This window comes from Aquarana catesbeiana, linkage group LG04, assembly GCF_042186555.1.
Source record: "Aquarana catesbeiana isolate 2022-GZ linkage group LG04, ASM4218655v1, whole genome shotgun sequence".
In the NCBI taxonomy this organism is placed as follows: domain Eukaryota; kingdom Metazoa; phylum Chordata; class Amphibia; order Anura; family Ranidae; genus Aquarana; species Aquarana catesbeiana.
In genome coordinates, this window is record NC_133327.1 from 559762742 (window position 1) to 559783251 (window position 20510).

The 20510-nt window shown below is 41.0% G+C and overlaps 1 protein-coding gene across 1 annotated transcript in view; it reads right to left on the reverse strand.

The window, feature by feature from the left end:
- IGF2R (insulin like growth factor 2 receptor) overlaps positions 1-20510 on the reverse strand; it is a 261523-nt gene that overhangs the window by 67745 nt on the left and 173268 nt on the right. Inside the window, exons 25-30 of the mRNA XM_073627997.1 lie at positions 13224-13405; positions 12620-12707; positions 7287-7496; positions 5032-5162; positions 2382-2479; positions 1943-2073 (exon numbers count right to left, since the gene is read on the reverse strand). Coding sequence (XP_073484098.1) covers positions 1943-2073; positions 2382-2479; positions 5032-5162; positions 7287-7496; positions 12620-12707; positions 13224-13405 — 840 coding nt within the window. The remainder of the gene's footprint in view (positions 1-1942; positions 2074-2381; positions 2480-5031; positions 5163-7286; positions 7497-12619; positions 12708-13223; positions 13406-20510) is intronic.

Here is a 20510-nt window from a genome sequence, read left to right on the forward strand (position 1 = left end):
CAGTTCTCCAAATTTAATGTGTAGCATAAAGGAACTAATGCTACCAACTGTGTAATTTCTAAAGTCCAGAGGGTGATAATGTACAACTCAAAACACATCTGGGGCACATTTAGACTTGCAAATAAAGGGGGGGGGGGCCCTAAAAAAAGCCCCATCTAGCAGCATTCTTAGTACACCCTCCTCAATCACCAGCGGATAGGGGTATTCACATGCTATCACTGCTGAAGCGTTTGTGGATAGTAAACCCACCAAATGCGACCCATTTACGTGAAGAGTTGCCAATGCTCCATAGCCATGTGCATTTCACGCTGTTGCTGGGTAAAACTAGCAGTGAGGATGTGTCACGCGTCAAACGCTTCTGAAAAGTGATCCAAAACATACATTTTCAGAGGCACAGCAGTTTAGGTGCAAGTCTAAACTTAAGCTGGCCATAGATGGTTCGAATCTCGACCAGTTCAGCAGGTACGGGTCGAGACTCAAACCATCTATGAGCAGGCTGATTGTACCCATCGATCAACTTGGGTTCAACCAGAATGTTGGATTTTTCTATGCGATTATTGCTAGTGGCTATAGTCACTAGCAATAATCACTGTGATCTCCCAGCAGGGATGGCTCCCCACACACCACGCCAGGAGAACACAATAGCTCCACGGGAGGGACAACAGACAGTGTTGATGGGGGAATCAACCGATTTTCTTTCCTGCAACTCGTTATAGCAGAAAAGAAAAATCTAATCATCTGTAGCCTGCCTTAGCCTAAAAGGCGGGTATTACCTTACAAGACCGTTTTTACAACTGGTTTGAAAATCTCTCAGAGTACCCATTCTGTCCTTCTCTAAAGAACAGAGAAAGGGATTGAAGTACATAGGCCACTGACATTATTAGGCTTGTATCGCAGTGGGTACCAGAGGCAACGGTATGGTTAGTGAATACCTTACCTTAGGTCAGTCTAAACACTCCCCGCTCATATGTAAAAAGTCAGCAGCACAACAATGTTACTGGTTGTTGACAGTATTTTCCACACAAAAAACATTAATAAACCAGCACACAAAGCCAACCTTGTTTGCTAGGGGTTAATTCAAAACCAGCAGAATTGACAAAGTGCACGCAAGAGAAGTTTTTTGGATAGAATAGGGAAGGGTTAGACCCTCTACTGGCATTAGTGCATTATAAGTCTCTACTGTGGAAATTCACCCCTCTATTTGTCCTGATGACCATGATCTCCACAGGGAAATCTAAAATTTTGAAGTTGTTCCCAGGATGAAAGGTGAGAGGAAATCTTCCATTGGGGATACCTCTTCTGGGTGCAATTGTGAGAGATTTAGAAAGTAAGGGAGAATTCCAAATTTGTAGAGTTGGCACAAGAAGAAGAGTTGAGGGGAACTCCTCCAATCTGGACAAATGTCTTGGTGACAACCAAGAAGGGAAGTGTTTTTTTCGGAAGATCTCTTATCGCTCGCTGACGCATCTCCAGAATCGGGAGTGAAGGGAAATCCCCAGTGGGACACAGACGGCAGTTCCTAAAATGTTTCTTTTGTCATAACTGAGGAAAACCATCTCTGTGCAGACAGCTTTAAACAATCACATTAACAAGGAGATTCATGCCTGCAGCGTAATACCATACACTACATATTACTTTGTAGTAACAATGCAGACACAAGAGTAAAGCAATGAAAGGGTGAAAAAAAAAAAAAAGTTTTCCTTGTCCATGACTGCCTTATAGGGGATTTAGGTGTTCTGCAACCACTACAAGAATAGGCAGAAAAGACCATGTATTTACATTTTGAGACAATGTTCTAATACTGTAAATGTTTAAATAGGTTTTATCGTCCCGTGGAGCTTAGAAAATGCAATTATTCCACAAGACTGCCAATATAGCTGTTGATAAGCTAAGAAAATTTAAAAAATGAGGCTAATGGACATGTATGTATAAATGATCTTACCAGATTTTGGCACTAAAGGCTTGCAAATATTTAGAAGGTACGTTTGCTTTGAGTCAGACGGAACTTCAGCTTCCCAGTTTTCAGTGTAATGTGACAGTGAAGACAGGTCATATGAGTTCCCATCAGTGTCCCTTCAAGGTGAATTAAAAATAAAGGAAAGAAACGATAACTAAATAAATATCAAAAACTTTTAAAATTATATTGATAAATGTCAGTTAAAGATTTCATCCCGTATTACCAGTTTCCCAATGTATGGTATAAATGACCCCATAATGGTTTTACTGCAGTAGACAGCTTGTATACCTAAATATTTTAGAAAACTTTAGGTATACTTTACAGAAATAGAAGCCTGAAATGAATAAGATTACAAAACATTCGTTCTACCACAAACCTAATGATTTAAACACAAAAATGATCTGAAAAACCACATTGGTCTTACTTGAAGGAGCAGTCAACGGGTTTGAAGGGAGGGCAGGCAAGGGGTGTGCGCCACTCAAACATATATATGCAGTCCGGAGTCTCTTTCATAAAAACAGGCTGAAATGATATGATAAAATACAAAAGCATGCTAGATGTTTATGCACATGTATGTAATCACAATGCATTAAAATAAGGAATTTACATAAAATGATCCAAGACTTAATTATGCCCTTATTACAATATGATAAAACTAAATCCTCTTTTATTCCTTCTTCATAAAATTCATTAAGCCATTTACTAGTCTTGCCCCATACCTGTGCCTTATTGGCAGAACATCCACACCCTTATTCATTCCTTCTTTGGGTCCTGGATCTATTTTACTCCAAAAAAAACATTTCTCCTGGGTCTTCCACCCCAATTTTCCAAAAATCTTTTTGGCCCATTTACTAACAGTAGCAAGCTGTTTGGTAGCTCTTAAGTAGAAAAAAAAGTAGCCTCCCTCACTGATCACACCACATGCAAGGACCCCGAACATAAAGAGGATGGAATCTCTTATAGCATCCCTAAACGATTCTCTGGACAAACGCAACCGAACCTGGGAACTGTGGGACCTCATGGAAACGTACCACGGGGGTGGGGCACACTGTATAGTCCGATCTCAGAGGGGGTGGGGTTGGTGTGGTGGGGGTTTGGGTGTCGGGGACCTTGGCAGATGGACATTCTTTTTTTCTCTCCCCTTTTATTTTATCGCTGGTTTCCTGCTTTCTCTTTTACTTGATTCCCTTTGTCCCTTCTTTTTTTTACTACTGATACATAGACTGTTTTTTGCAGAACTGAATATTTGTTGATTGCCGTTTGCTCTGCCTGCATAGATACTGGTGTTATGTTGCTAGAGTTTTGCTCAACAACTCCTTTTAGCTACTGATTTCATATGTGTTCCTCTACTGAATGGTCTATGCTTGACAGAATTGCTGCCATGACATCTTCCAGTCTCCTATTTTTGAGCCTTTGTGTACTCTTGCTGTACATTTGCCCTGTATCATTTCTTACAAAAAAATAAAAATAAAAAATCAGTTTTCAAAAGAACTCATTAGGCCAATAAATTTGAACCTCTATATGGCTGAACACTGACTCCTTTTGAACACAGAATCCTTTAAGCATAATGTTAAGACCATTTAATACTGTGAACTGGACTGGCCCAAAACCCTGGTAAACGTGTAAATACAGAAATAAATGCTTCTGTTTTTCCTCTCTCCTAAAGTAAATCTAATGGCAAAACGATTCTTTTAGTTTAAGATTGAGTAAAGAAAGGATAAGAACCTTCGTCAGGTTTGACATCTGTGTTCCTGTTTTGGAGATACACCTATTTTGCTTTTTCTGGTCCAGGTCAAAAAATGGTGGCAAATCCCAAATTTTACATGTGTCACCACATCAGCAGGTCGGAGGGAAAGTTTCTAAAGGGCATATTTGCCTAAAAATGAGTCTAGAGGCAATCTAACCAGAACATGGGCAACACAGCAAACAAGCTAACGGGCACCCTGTAAAACAGGAAACCAGGAGTGCCTGCAACTCAAAAAGCAGCCTAGGGCCTGATGTCTGAAGCTAGCATCAGATGAGGCAGAAACATCCACCTGGAAGTGCCATGAGAAGGTAGTGAAAAGGGCCTACAGAAAAATGCAGAAAGTCCTGGTGAGCAGGAAAGATGGGTATATGCAAGTAGGCATTTTTACATCCAAAGCCAAGAAGCACCCTGGTAGAGGACGGCAATTGCTGATTCCATGCTGAATTGTTGGGCCCGATTATAAACATTAAGGACCTTGAGGTTCAAGATGAGGTGAATGTCCCCTTTGAGTTTTGGGACAGTGAACAGGTTGGAGTTAAACCAATGAAACCATTCTGCAGCTGGAATTTGGGTAAGGACAGGTCCATAGAGTGTCTGATGGAGATTGGCAAGTTGCTCAAGGGAGAAAAAGAGGTTTGACATTAAAAACGGAGAAGGAAGGGAAAGAAACTTGAGTTTGCAGGCCTGAGACACCACCTTTAGCACCTAGGCATCGGGAAACATATCGGAATAGAAACTTGTTTCTGCTGGCTTTAAGAAAAGCAAAGCATTATTTTACATTTTGGTGTGCCATCCCTGTTGCTGGTACAATTGATTGCTTGGGTGGAAAGGAACCCAGCCAGAACCTGAGATGTGGTTGTTATGTATGGAGCCTATTTTCGCCAGGAACAGCATGTGAAATATTTAACCAAATTTTTTTTATTTTATTTGCCAGTGTTCAATCCTCCTGTAGGTGGCAGGATAACCTCCCGTACCCAACAATGGATTTAAAAAAAAGGGGGCTTTCCTTTCAGTTTGGAGAAATTTCTTTCACTTTCTGCTGTGAAAGAAACGTTTTGACTTTAGATATATTGTGCACTTATGGCAATCTTAAAAAAAAAACAAAAAAAAACACTTATTAGACTATTAGAGATACTGGTGACACCCAGACACATTCTTGCAAGAATCATTTAAAAATAAAAAAAAGTAAAAAGTTTCTTTTTGTTTCAAGATCAATGAGGTATGGCTCCAGACTACATTCTGATAAATAATATGAATGGGTATTTTGCTGTGTTGTAAAGAAAATGGTAATTTCCTTACAAAATGTTTCCAAAAACATAATACCAACCTTCCTTTCGGTTTTATCACAGTAGAAGAGAATAAGTGTTGTACGGTTATACTTCTGGTGACAGAGATCTCCTCCTGTATAATTTACCATAATGAGGCCATCTTCATATATTAACTTTTGGTTGGTTAATCCTATTATACAAAAGGAAAAATGGGACTAATATTAATAGGTAATACAATAATAGAAATGTTGTAAGTAGATTACGAACAAATTAGAATAGATTAGTAACAAAACATTATTGGTTTCAATAATCTGGGGTGTTTTTGTTGTTTGTTTTTTTTTTTTTGTATGTGGGGCACAGATGATTTTAGAGTTAAACCTCCATCTCAACTTCAACCACAACATGTTTCAGAAATTAGTCAAAGGGATAAAACATTTCCACTACAGAGAGCAGCTAATGATGACTAATGGCAGGTAGCTGATGCTCTTTGTATGCTTGTCCACACTGCAAGACTACCATGAACAACTGTATCCTTATTCACAAGAGTACAATATTGTACAATAGAAGTGATGGCTTATATTCTTTTCTCAACCTACAAGAAATTCCCCAAAATGTTGGCAACCATCTGACTTATAGCAAGTTCTTCCAAAGCTTAGAAGTTCTCAGTCTTGCTCTAATGAAAGCTTGTATTAAGTATGATCTTTACAAGGGTTGTCTCGTCCTGTTGCACTGCTTGAAAATATTGGGTGATTTGTAGACAGAAAGTTATAGAAAATTTGATGCAACGGACATTTTTTTCACAGAGCTTTTCCATGCCATAAACAATTGTGGGTTTTAGTGTACACTTTCAGGCTAGACCGTTAAAGTGAACCTATAGCCAAAGCTTTTATGTTTTTGAATAGAGAAGAAAAAAAGTTAACATATCTGTGAGGTTTTCATTACTATGTCTCCACAGGGAAGATTCGCCCTTTTTGTACTGGTAACTATAGACCCCGGGAAATAAAGCGATGGGCAGTCAAAAATTTAACAGTAATCACTGAAACAGAAAGTGAAGGAAATAAATGGCTGCTAATTCTTGTGATAAATGTCGAAGAGAATTGCCCCCTACTTTAAAGAGACGTCAACCAATTTCCTGTTGTGTTTCTGAAACATGCAGTAAAGCCAAATCTACCCAGTGGAACGTTTACACAAAAATAAAAAAAAAAACACGTTTCTTTACACTCTACTCTAACCAAAACTAAAAGCTTCTGTGTAGGCACACACCTTTCCAACTCCCTTAGTTTTAAGTGTTACTAAACCCACAACAGTAAAATCAGTCTGAATGCGCAGTAAAGCATGCTTGTTAAACTCACTGTGGAGCCTAAGGTGTTAATCCTCCACATTGTTTAAAAAGGCTGTTTGATCCTGTCTTCTCTGATCCTCCCCTTCTTCCACTGTCCCCCAATATATCTCCCAATAGTACTCTGCACATGCTCATTTTGGTGTGTATTGCGAGATGAGTTTTTTTTCTTACCTTGGGAAGGTGCATGTGACAAGCACAGGGTCAATCAGCACTGTCCAGATAGAGGGGTCAGGGGTAATGCTGCCTCATAGAACAGTCAGAGGAGAATGAAAACTATTTTAGTAAATTTAAACTGCTAAATACCCTTTCTCATCAGCAGTATATAGCAGTCTTGTGATTTCTATCAGTGCCTGGTTAAAGCTTGTAGGAGGAGTTTTAATTCTCCTCTGACTGCCAATGAGGCTGCATGACCCCCGACCTTCTGTCTGGACAGTGGCGATTGGCCCCGTGCTGATCACATGCACCCTCCCAAAGAAAAAAAAAAACTCTAGCAATACACACCAAACGGAGCATGTGCAGAGTGCCTCCATGGCTCTCTATCAGGAGACGGATTGGGGACAGTGGAAGAAGGGGAGGATCAGAGAAGACAAGATAAAACAGCCAATTTACACATTGCAGAGGATTAACTCCTTAGGTTCCACAGCGAGTATAACAAGCACGCTTTACTACACATACAGACCGATTTTACTGTTGTGGGTTTAGTAACACTTTAAAAGTAGACCTGTCATGCAAATTTATTGTCTTAAATGCTTTTTAAGTTAAGTTCAACAAGTTTTTCAAGTCATTTAAAGTGCCAGAGTTCCATTTATTTAGAATGTATGACTGTTCAGACTCATCCAATCGATAAAGGTTTTCACAGGACTATTTATATTCAAATACAAACTAAGAAAAGTTTACCCTTTGGTTTCTTCAAAGTTTACTTACAAACGGACCCTTCAGTTAAACTGCAATAGAACAGGATTATATCAGTACCTGCCACCTTTACTGTGGTCCCCTTAATCTGGCAGGAAGAAACTGTTGTTCCACTAGGTGCTTTGGATGTACAAGAAGATTCCGTAACTTCCCCACAGACACGAAGCTGATATAAGTAATCACCGTCTTTCACTTCCACATTCTTTTCCCCCAGTGGTTTAAGATTATATACATGACCATATTTTGGGTCCGTAACTTGGCATTTGTCACCTATTAAGAAAAAAAAAAGTGATCGCTATTAATAATTCTGATATTTAAATAAGTTGTAATTTTTCAGCTAGATGCTGCCAATTGCATGTCTATATATGGGGGGTGATCGAATGACCATCAGCAGTTCCCAAAAAGGTGTGTATTAGATGTAAAAGCCTTGCTGGTTCATAGCTCCTGATTACTAGACAAATGGGGGCTAAGTTACTAAAACTGGTGAGTGCAAAATCTGGTTCAGCTGTGCATGGTAGCCAATCAACTTCTAACTTCAGCTTGTTCAATTAAGCTTTGACAATAAAACTTGAAAGCTGATTGGTTTATATGCAGAGCTGCACCAGATTTTGTACTCTCCAGCTTTAGTAAATCAACCCCACAGTTTTGGTTTAAAGTGGAAGTCCACCCTAAGGCTCCTTTCACGCTGAGGCGCTTTGCAGGCGCTAAAGTGCTAAAAATAGCACCTGCAAATCGCCCCGAAAGAGCTGCTCAATGCACTCCAATGTGAAAGCCCCGAGGGCTTTCACACTGGAGTGGTGCGCTTGCAGGGCGGTCTAAAAAGTCCTGCAAGCCGCATCTTTGGAGCGCTGTAGGAACGGTGTATTTACCGCTCCTAAAGCGCCCATTCCCATTGAAAACAATGGGGCAGCGCTGCAAACCCGCCAAGCGCCGCTGCAGCGGCGTTTTGCGGGCGGTTTTAACCCTTTTTTGGCCGCTAGCGGGGGGGTGTGTTAAAACCACCCCGCTAGCGCCGCTAAAACGGCGCTATATTTAGCGCCGCTGTACCGCCAGCGCCCGCACGCCTCAGTGTGAAAGTACAAGAGAAAGACAATTCCATAGCTCAACTCACCAGCCAGTCTGCTGACCAACCAAATTAACCTGTCTAACCGTATGTTAAAAGCAGGGGTTTAGTTAGCACACATTTGCAAACGCATGTGAAAGCTGCAAGGCCTCGTCAAGGCACCCTGTATTACTTGCAGTCCTAACACTACAAAATTTATAAGTGTCTCCACAGTGGAAGCACATGCATTGAATGGATAGGTGTGAGACAGGTGAGCCAGGAGGCCGCCCTAGCCCCCTTAAAGGGACAGGAGAACACTGGGCACCCAGCAAGAGCACAATGGCAGCAAAGGTGTCCAGTGTCCCCGACCCACATATACTAACAGTAACAAGATAATGGCCACCGCCCACACCCATAACTGGCCTTCACAGTAAGGAGCACATGGAGGGCATATACATACAAGAGAAAGACAATTCCATAGCTCAACTCACCAGCCAGTCTGCTGACCAACCAAATTAACCTGTCTAACCGTATGTTAAAAGCAGGGGTTTAGTTAGCACACATTTGCAAACGCATGTGAAAGCTGCAAGGCCTCGTCAAGGCACCCTGTATTACTTGCAGTCCTAACACTACAAAATAAATTTTGTAGTGTTAGGACTGCAAGTAATACAGGGTGCCTTGACGAGGCCTTGCAGCTTTCACATGCGTTTGCAAATGTGTGCTAACTAAACCCCTGCTTTTAACATACGGTTAGACAGGTTAATTTGGTTGGTCAGCAGACTGGCTGGTGAGTTGAGCTATGGAATTGTCTTTCTCTTGTATGTATATGCCCTCCATGTGCTCCTTACTGTGAAGGCCAGTTATGGGTGTGGGCGGTGGCCATTATCTTGTCAGTGTGAAAGTAGCCTAACACTTAAATCCTCACCCTGCAATCATAAATGTGAGCCAAGTTCAGCTTTATGCCTCAAAATGAAATATCCCAGCTTATCTACCTTTATTTTGCAGAATCCAATGCCATCACATGACTTTAATTCTGCTACCTTGTAAAATCAGACAGTGGGGGTGGTTCCTGAAAGCTAGTGACATCACATCCTGGGAGGGACATTGTTCTTGTGTAGTCAGTGGACGTATACAAGATGGGAGGAGCTGATCACAGGTTCCCACCCAGTGTTCTCTCATCAGTAAGGATGCATTGTACATCCTAACTCATGAGAAAATTAAGAAATAAAAAGCCCCATCCACAGGGGGGGAGGTGCAGTGCATATAGCCATAGATCAACAATTGTTAACTGAAATCAAAACCCCTCTTTCTTTGCTGACCTCCCCAGGGTGGCTTCACCAGCCATAATCTTGTGCTTGGTTCAGATAACAAGCAGATGTGGCACATATACAGCGTAAGCTTGGATTGGCTTCCTTCTCTCACTCAAGAAAATTAATCTACATTCTGTCACCAATGACTATTAGGAGTGTGAATTACTGCCTTTCGGATGAAATACGGACATACATGCATCCCTATGGGATAGCGGGTGTCAGCGGATGTACATCCGCTGACACCAGATATCATCCGGCTCCGCTCTCATCCGATTCTGCAGACGGAAGAAAATCCTATTTTTTTATCCGTCTGCAGAGCGGATCGGATGAACACGGACAGACGGTCCGTGTTCCTCCGATCCCCCATAGGGTAGAGCGGAGATCTGACAGGGCGGTCCCTGCACAGTGTGCGGGTCCTGCCCTGTCATCCCCCGGCTCAGCTGGGGAAAACGGAGCGATCCCCGCTGAGCAGCGGATGTTCACGGGGCGGATCAACACGGATCCATCCCGTGTGAAAGGGGCCTAACATTTTCAAAATAATTGTAAAAGATGTTTAAATGTTCTGCATGTCTGGTCATGTAAGGTCATTCTTTTGCAATATTAACATTTTGAGGTCAACAATTTAAAAAACATGTGCATGCAAAATAGGATTTTTGACTTCCTGTAAGTTTTCTAGGATTTAAAAAGGTTATAAAGTAAAATAATTTTTACCTTAATGCATGCTCTGAATTAAGATAAATAATGTTCTACTGTCTGTTCCTTCCCCCCCCACCTAATAACTTCCCTGAGCCCTCTCTTGATCCAGCGCTGTGTCCATCTGTAGCAGCGCTGGCCTTTGCTTCCCTTTTCAAAGGACATTTTGAGAGTATCAGGAACCATTGGCTCTTGCTGATGTCAGTTAAATCCTGTGAGGAGGGAGCAGGGGGCAATGGCCAAGCTGCGCTGTGTATATATATATATATATATATATATATATATATATGGATGCACACAGCCTGGCTTGGAAGCACACCCACACGTGAATCCCTATAGCAGGGATATGCAATTAGTGGACCTCCAGCTGTTGAAAAGCTACAAGTCCCATCATGCCTCTGCATGCCAGAGTCTTGCTATGCCTCATGGGACTTGTAGTTCTGCAACAGCTGGAGGCCCACTAACTGCATATCCCTGCCCTATAGCAAGCGGCTTACTAGAGGAGCAAGAGGAGGAAGAAGAAGAAGGAGGAAGAAGAGGAAGAAGAAGAAGAAAGAAGAAAGAAAGAAGGAAGAAGAAGAAAGAAGAAGAAAGAAAGAAGAAAGAAGAAGAAAGAAAGAAGAAAGAAGAAGAAAGAAAGAAGAAAGAAGAAGAAAGAAAGAAGAAAGAAGAAGAAAGAAGAAGAAAGAAAGAAGAAAGAAAGAAGAAAGAAAGAAGAAAGAAAGAAGAAAGAAGAAGGAAGAAGGAAGAAGAAAGAAGAAGAAAGAAGAAGAAAGAAGAAAGAAGAAAGAAGAAAGAAGAAGAAAGAAGAAAGAAGAAGAAAGAAAGGAAGGAGGAAGGAAGAGGAGGAAGAGGCAAGGAGACACTCTGTGCAAAACCACTGCACAGAGCAGGTGGCTATAAAGCTCTTATTTTAGTTAAAAAATATAGACTTTACTGCAACTTTAAGGGCCAGTTCACACCAGAACTCAATGAATACAAGGCTTCCTCTAATTGGCTGAAATGGAGATTGTGACATCATCCACCCACCTCTCCACTTCAGCCAATCAGTGGATGCCTTGTATTTATTGACACAATGAAAAACTTCCTACTAATGGCAGCTCTCAGTCTGGCTCGATTTTGTTCCAGGAGCAAGGTGGGAGGTTCCCATACTGCTGCCAGAACACGGTGTTATGTAGCTGATCCTACATACCATTTACACAGCACTCCCAGTGAGCACATCTGTTAGTGAAGCAAATTGTTTGTTTGGACCAACTTGGTCCAAATGAAATACTTAAAGTCACAAGAAACATGGAGTTAGGCTTCAAGCATAAGATTTGTGCCGGGAGACTGAACCTCCTCAGGCATAAAATCATCCAAAGAGGATAAATTAAACCTCCCATCATCCTCAGCTGTGTGTGCAGAAGTGGCTGCAGGCATATAGGAGACAGACTCTGGAGGAGAAGGCGTAGAGTAGACAGACACTTGAAGGCCCAGAAATCATGGATGTGATTTTACTCATAAAATCATCACATTACAGACAGATTTCAGGGTCCAGGTACCGTCTTTAAGACAGCGACAAGAATCAGACGATCCGGAAAACTGCAAAGTGACTTCTCTTGGCTCTGCAGTTAACAAAGAACCTTTGTTTTAAGAAAAAATGTCTTGATTGAAGTTAAAAAAATGTCTGTTGCCTTTCTCTGAGGAAAAAAAAAAACAAAAAAAAAAAAAAAAAAAACATCCATAGTTCTAAAACACTAGAAAAAATCTAAAGCATGATGGGAGTGGGAGGAATTATGCTGGCTAACTAACAGGTTTTTGTTGCCAGTGTCCAATTCTTCTGTGGGTGGTGGCATAACCCATATGTCTCAGAATTCCTTCTGAAAAGTTTGATATCAGGATGCAGAGTATTAATTGAAAATATTGAATGGGAACAAGGGGTCACACCCATCTAGCATCTCATGTGTATTTAAAAAGCAGCTGCGTGGGAGGTCAGATGTAGAGACCATCATCGACTGTGTTTATGTCTGTCAGTTGGACAGAGAGCAACATTTAGCAGAGCGACCAAAGTTGGCCATACATGGTTCACATTCTGGCCAATTTCTGATGAACCAATCAAACCAATCGAAGTTCACTCCACTTCCCGCCTGACGTCCCTCAACTGAAAAAAAAAGGAGCCAGATGGAAACACAATCAAATGCAGCAGCTGTTGAGGTATTTTGACAGCTGGTGGGGTTGGCTGTCAAGTGAATGGGGGCATCTTGAACTTTTTACGTGCAGTGTGCAGAGTGAATGGGAAAAAAAAAAATCGATGTGTCTATGGCCAGCCCAAGGCAGGAGAAATCTTCTCTGGCTGTTTAAATGCTTACCTTCAGCTCTTATAACAGGGCAAGCTTCAGATGTCCTCCACGCGAATACATATTCACAGTCATCTAGCTCTTGGAAAACAGGGGACCTCTATTATAATAAAGAAAATATTAAAAAATGCCACAGATATATAGACTGATTTATACTGTAGAGACAGGCACAGAAATCCTTGTGTTCTCATGGTTTCTAATAAAAATTCAGTATAGAAAATTTGTATTTGGAAGCCATTAATTCCCAAACTGGTTTACATGATAACCTTTGCTCTAAGGCCTGATTCACACCTATGCAGGTTGCAATTTGCATATTCCAGGTGCATTTTGCGTTTTTCAATACACGCTTTTGATCCACTGATGGAACCAAAAACCAGAAAAAAAAAGTCTCTGGCCCTTTCCATAAAATGCACAGATGTTAACTACATCCATAGGAAACCGCGTTAAATTGACTGTAGTGTGTTTCTGCAAAACTGAAAATGCACTAAAAAAAATCATGGGTGTAAACCAGGCCTTATACATAATTTAAAATCCACATGAAAGAGAAACCCTGACATTAGTAGTAGTTAGTAGTCAGACAATTGGACAGCACTTAAGGAATAAAAGGGAGTCGTACTATGTTATGGCCACACTGGAAGATGATTCGTGTAGAGTAACGCTTGTTGTCTCTACATTTGTCTCCACTCATGTAGACGATGGTAAGAGACCCATCTGCTGAAGCCTGAGGACTCATCTGAATAAAGCCAAGGTTGAAGCTTTTATTATCTGTAGTCTTCATGCAGGACCCAACAACTCCCCCTAAAGAGAAAAGAACAGGTCATTTGCCTACAAGTCACAGCCACATTATACAGGGAAAGATACATCACAAAGGCCTTCATATATAATCACAGTTACCATCTTAGGGATTTATTATGTTCCAGTTTGGCTGAGAGAAGCATCATGGTGGGAACAACCCCAAGGCCTACCCCTACACTAGCTGTGGAGGCATGGGAAAAGTAATCGTGTTTTAAAGCTGAACTCCAAGTAGATGTAAAGGACACAAATTGATGCAGCTATTAAAGTGTTACTAATCCTAGGACCCTGCATTCACTATATCTGGACTACCACAGTACACAGAACATGGAAATTCAAAGTTTTTAGTAAATATAAACCGCTAAATACGTTTTTTTCATCAGCAGTTAGAGCAGTCTTGTGACTTCTTTTCATTGTCTGGTTAAAGCTTGTAGGAGGGGTTTTCCATCTGCTTTGACTGTCCTATAAGGCATCAGGACCCCCGACCCTCTGGACAGTCTGGACAGTGCTGATTGGCCTTGTGCTGATCACATGCACCCTCCCAAGAAAAAAAAACTATTTAGCAATACACACCAAACTGTGAATGTGTAGCGTGTCCTCTACCTTCTATTCTATCAGGAGATGGTTTGGAGACTTTGGAAGAAGGGGAGGATCAAACAGTCTAAGGATTAACTCCTTAGGTTCCACAGTGAGTATAACAAGCATGCTTTACTGCATATACAGACTGATATTTTACTGTTGTGGGTTTAGTAACACTATAAAAGTGTATTTTATTTTAATACATGTTGTGTTTACCTGAATTAAAATTGGTATCATCCTCTTACAGTCCCAGTACAGCAGAGCTGCAGGGTAAGAGGGAAACACAGTACAAGAAGCCAATCAGAATCAGTTCTTGTGCTGACAAGAAGCATGCTGATTGGAGCCAAGTGACTGTGTTTCTTATCCTTTCACGGCCCAGTCACAGACTGAGGTAGGACCAGGACAACCTGGGCTCAGAGGAAGTGCAATAAATGATGTGGGCTACCAGACTGAAGACATCTAGTAGCAGAAAAGTGCTGAAGGGAAAACCTCTGGACTGAAGCTGAATATTACAGCAAAAACTGATTGTTATTTTATCTTTTGAAGGCTATTCATTTTTATGTTGTTGCTTTTGGCTGGAGTTCTGTTTTAAAGGGATAGTACAGTACTTAACTGAGCACACATTTATATGTACTATTGCACTGTTAAACCTGTAGTGTATGTCTAAGCATGTCTTACAACTTTGCAATTCATAAACATTTTGTCATGTTTTGGCTCTTTAAAAATGAGGCAAATAAAAGAAAAATACCCACTGATCTGCAGAGTGTAAATTTGTTTAGTCAGCCCGACCAGTTCTTTTGCTGCACTACAGAACACTCCATCCTCTCTTCATTTCCATAATACGGGGGGACATATTCTGTAATTTTAGAAATAAGAACTGGACAGGGCTGATAATACTGCATGAAAAGTCAGTGCATAGAAAGCTAAAATGTCATGGAATTGTTGGTAGATCAGCATGCATTCTTCTGTAATTACAGGGTTTTTAAAGGAAAAAAAACCCCCAAAAAACGGAATTGTGTATGTATTGTAAGACACCCAAAATAAAAACAGTTTTAATTTGACTTTACATTTTACGTGCTTACAGTTCCATATTTTGGCGATTGTTTTAAATGAAGAAATCAACATTAGCCACCTAAATAACACAACATAGCTACTTAAAACTGTTAAAATAAAAACTGTATGGTTTTAGGAGAGTTGGCCAATGCAGACTTGCATTGTGAGAAGCAGCAAAAACACTCAAACGGTGTATATGTATAGCACCAATTACTGTACCAGGAAGCAGAACCTGCATATGTACTCCGTAAACATGGCTGCCCCCATTTAAAAGACAATGCGTTTTTTTAAATTAATTTACACATTGATTAACCACCTGCCGACCACTCACAGTAATTATACTGCGAGCGGGCGGCAGGTATAGGCACAGACGCATACATGTACGTGACCAGCCTTCTTCCAGGTTTAAGGCTCTCATCTGCACGCCCCCTGCTATGATTGGACACTGCACGAGTTTGGCAACAGATTTCAGCCAATGATTTCAGCTGAAACCTGCTAATCGGCTGTGTCCAATCATACACAGAGTTTTGTTTACAAAAACACATGGTGCACTGTGTACATAGGAAAAGCAATCTGTTTCTTCTCCCTGAAAAGCAGGGAGAAAAAACAGCCAGATTAGAAGTAAAAGCAGCACACATTAGGCACACAGTTAACCCCTTGATTGCCCTTAGACGTTAACCCCTTCCCAGCCAGTGTCAGAGTACAGCCTCACGGACCACTGTATTAGTGTCACCAGCAACAACGGTGTCATTTAGTGACCCTCCCAGCCAGTGTCTGTTAGTGCCAGATTGCCCTCCACCCCATCACAGTCACACTATAAGTCGCTGATCACTGCCATTACAGTATAGTGTCCTATAGCTGCGTAAATTTCAGTATATAAAGTATACCATAGTTTGTAGACGTTATAACTTTTATACAAGCCAATTAAAATAACCTTAATGGGATTTTTTTTTACCAAAGACGTGTAGCAGAATAGATTTTGGCCTAAATTTATAAAGAAAATTGATTCTTTTTTATTTTATTGGATACGTTTCAACACAGAAAATGTTTTTTTCAAAATGTCTTTTTTTTTGTTTATATAACAAATAAAAAACCCAGTGTTGATTAAATACCACAAAAAGAAAGCTCTATTAGTGTGAAAAAAATTATATAAAAATTGAATTTGCGTACAGGGTTGCATGGCTGTGTTAACCACTTCAGCCCCGGAAGGATTTACCCCCTTCCTGACCAGAGCACTTTTTACAATTTGGCACTGTGTCGCTTTAACTGCTAATTGCGCGGTCATGCAATGCTGTACCCAAACAAAATTTGCGTCCTTTTCTTCCCACAAATAGAGCTTTCTTTTGATGGTATTTGATTACCTCTGCCATTTTTATTTTTTGCGCTATAAACTGAAAAAGACTGAAAATGTTGAAAAAAAAAAATTACATTTTCTACTTTTTGTTATAAAAAAAATCCAATAAACTAAATTTTAGTCATACATTTAGGCCAAAATGTATTCAGACACATGTCTTTGGTAAAAAAAAAAATGTCAACAAGTGTATATTTATTGGTTTGCGCAAAAGTTATAGCGTCTACAAACTAGGGTACATTTTCTGGAATTTACACAGCTTTTAGTTTGACGGCCTATCTCATTTCTTGAGGTGCTAAAATGGCAGGGCAGTACAAAACTCCCCCAAATGACCCCATTTTGGAAAGTAGACACCCCAAGGAAATTGCTGAGAGGCATGTTGAGCCCATTGAATATTATTTTTTTTTGTCCCAAGTGATTGAATAATGACAAAAAACAGTTGTCACTAAATGATATATTGTTCACACAGGCTATGGTTATAGGATTTCTTATGCCGCGTACACACGGTCGGACTTTTCGTCTACAAAAGTCCAACGGACGCTGACGTACTAAAGCTGGCTGGTAATCCGATCGTGTGTGGGCTTCTCCGGACTTTCAACTGACTTTTTTAGCCTCAAATCCGACGGACTTTAGATTTGAAACATGCTTCAAATCTTTACGTCGTAACTACGACGGACCCCGAAGTCCGCTCGTCTGTATGCTAGTCCGACGGACAAAAAAACGACGCATGCTCATAAGCAAAAACTAAACGGAAGCACTCGGTCTAGTAAAACTAGTGTTCGTATTGTAGGTAGCACATTCCTCACGCTGCAAAATCTGTGATCGTTGAATGTAGCGCATTTAATGTCTTCTTTACGAATGCTATAAAGAACGAAGATGTTTTGCTGTTCATATTCAAACAGAGTTCTCCCAAACAGATTTCTGGATTCTTTTTCTCTTTGATCTCATGAATGACATGGTATGCTTTTTCAAAACAATGTTTCCATACTAATAATACTTTTTAAATTTTTTTTTTTTTGGTGGAGTCATCTTTTCTTGTAATTTTTATCCAGATATTTATTTTATGATTGTTGTGGAACTTTTTTTCTGTTTATCTCTAAATTTTTTTGTAAAGTTACCACAGGGAACCCATTTTTATATATATTTTTAAAATTTTTTTTAATGTTTGTAAAGTTACCACAAAGAACCCTTTATAATTTTTGTTTTTATAGTGATTTGTTATTTTTTTTATATAAAGTTAACCCAAAGAACCGTTTTTGGTTATGTATCTTTTTTTTTTTTAAATACTTACCACTCGAACATTATTAACATTATTTTAATCTATTTTTGTTGTGTTTTTGCAAAATCAATGAGATTGTTGTCCCTTGTTAATTTAAAACATTGTGTCTAAAATCTATGATTTAAAATAAAAAACCTAAACTCAAAAAAGATCCATTTATTTATGGTCTAAATAAAATAAAGAGGAAGTCAACGCTGGAAAAAGTATGTGTACAAGAAAATGGGGATCTTGAGGAGTCCATATAAGAGGGAGCACAATCTGGTCCAAGAATCCCAGAGATCAACAGCACCAGCAGATGATATAGATGTCCCCAGACTGTGGTACTACAACAGCCTGCGTCTTCTGTCAGACCAGACTGAACCCAAGTCATCACTTTCTTCTCTTCCCTGCAGCCTTTCCTCCACGCTGCCCTGCAGCCTTCCCTGCAGCCTTCCCTGTAGCCTTCTTTCGAGGCTGTGGCTCTGGTGTTTCAGTTGTGGCAGGAGGAGGAGGAGGGGGGCTGCCTCATGTAGTTGGGTGTTTCGTGTTAGCGTGCCCTGCAGCCCCTTCTGGATTGTTTCCCCAAATAGTCGCTCACAAATGAGGCGCTGCTCCCAATCCATTTGAAGAAGCCTGCTGGCTAAGTAGCAGCCATAGGACTCTTCCGCTTCGGGGGGGCTCTTTAAAAAACGGGTGGCCTCTTGCATGAGGCGCAGGGATGCCTCCTGTGTGGCCGTCCCCTTCCTGGCCCTTTTTTTGGGAAGGTGGAGGGGAGGCACTTGGGATTCGGTCAGGCTCCTACTGGGCCCAGCCACCTCACTTGGCCCAGCCACCTCACTTGGCCCAGCCACCTCACTTGGCCCAGCCACCTCACTGGGAGCAGCCACCTCACTGGGAGCAGCCACCTCCTGCCTGACACTGGGCCCAGCCTCCTCCAGGATGATGGTGAATCCAGCCTCCTCCAGGCTGTCCATGGGCCCGGTCTCCTCCTGCCTGCCACTTTCCCCACATTCCTCCTGGATGGACTCATCCTGTGTATAAAAAAAGGACAATAGTTTTAGTATATTTTTTTGGGTTCATCAATGACACACAGTTTGCTTCTCATGACTAGCAAATTCAATGTGAATACATCTCTTTAATAAAAGAGTCTAATCAGACACCCTAATTATTTCAAGCAGGTGCCAAACATATTTAGCCACTACTGTCAATTTATATGTATACACAATTTTGAGGGCAAAATTATTTTAGACAATTATAACATCCAGTTAACATCATTAATATTAGTACAGTAAATATTTGTTAAAATAATTTACCTGACTCCAGATGGTCATATCCGGTTCATCCAGGATGGAAGACCCAGCTTGCTCCTCATCAGCCTCTGCTGGGGTGGAGGGAAGGGTGGAGGGAAGGGTTGAAAGTGATGCCCTGGCTTCAGTCTGGTCATCAAGAAAACGGAGTTGATTGTAGTACCACAGCCTGGGTACATAAACATCATTTGCTGATGCTCCTGATCTCATTGATTCCTGGATCTTCTTATGTTCCCTCTTATACATGTTCCTCAAGACCCCAATTTTCTTGAGCAATGTCTCCATTGTTGCTTCCGGGATGGTCGCCTGGACAAAGGACAGAAGTCTCTCCAGCGTTGACTTCCTCACATGCTTTGCATAATACTGTGGGTGTTTCACCTCCCACAAATTCCTCATCTCTCTATATTTAGAAATAAAAGCAGTAAGGAACTCTGGATCCTTAAATAGGGGATTCATAATGTCTGTATAAAAGATAAAGTCACAAGACAAAAAACACTTATTAGGTTTCTGCTAAACCCTCATCATCTTATCCCTATGTAGGCCTCATCAATCTGTCAAGCCATATAGGCCGCTTGCTACAAAGTCTTGACCAAAAGTATAAATTTTAAATTACCTTCGTTTAGTAGCGTCCCGGTCCACTATCACCTACGCACAGAACGTACGTACGACACAATACGTAACAGCGCTTTATACACTGCACATGCGTAATACTATGCCTATTTGGCCCGCCCCTGACGTTCTTTTTGTTTACGCATATAACCCACCCTTGACTCTACGCACAGAACGTACGTACGACACGTGCACAAGGCCCCTCTTTATACACTACGCATGTGTGAAACTCCGCCTGCCTCGCCCGCCCCTGACGTTCAATTTTAACTCATGTTCTCCGCCCCTTAATTCTACGCACAGAACGTACGTACGACACGTGCGCAAGGCCCCTCTTTATACACTACGCATGTGTGAAACTCCGCCTGCGTCACCCGCCCCTGACGTTCGATTTTAACTCATGTTCTCCGCCCATTTTTAGTTACGGCGCGTAGTGGGGTGAATAATGGCGGAGACACATGACATGTTTACTACCTCAGGTAGCGAAAAAAGCCCGGAGGCCGGAACGTCAAGATCTGTGAGGCCTAGATTTAAGGCCTCCAATATGTCCTTTGAAGAGATGGTGGAGATGGTGGCCATTCTTCAAAAAAAGGACTATGATGGGAAGTATGGGCCGTATGCCCGGCCAAATTTGCGCAAGGCCAAAATAATGGCGAAGGTGGTGGACACTTTACAGGCTTATTTTGGGGTACAGCGCTCCAAGGATCAAATTAGAAAAAGATGGTCTGACCTGAAACTCAGGGAGCCGGATCAGTTCAGACGGACCCGTAAAGTGCTGCAAAAAAGTAAGTACCTGTGTTTTCATCTTGTGTTGATTACCTCGTATACCGCTCCATGTGCTTTTCATTCCTATACGATTGTTTGCATCGTTTGAAACGATCTTTTAATAAACATCGTTACATATCTATATATATATATATATATATATATATATATATATATATATATATATACACA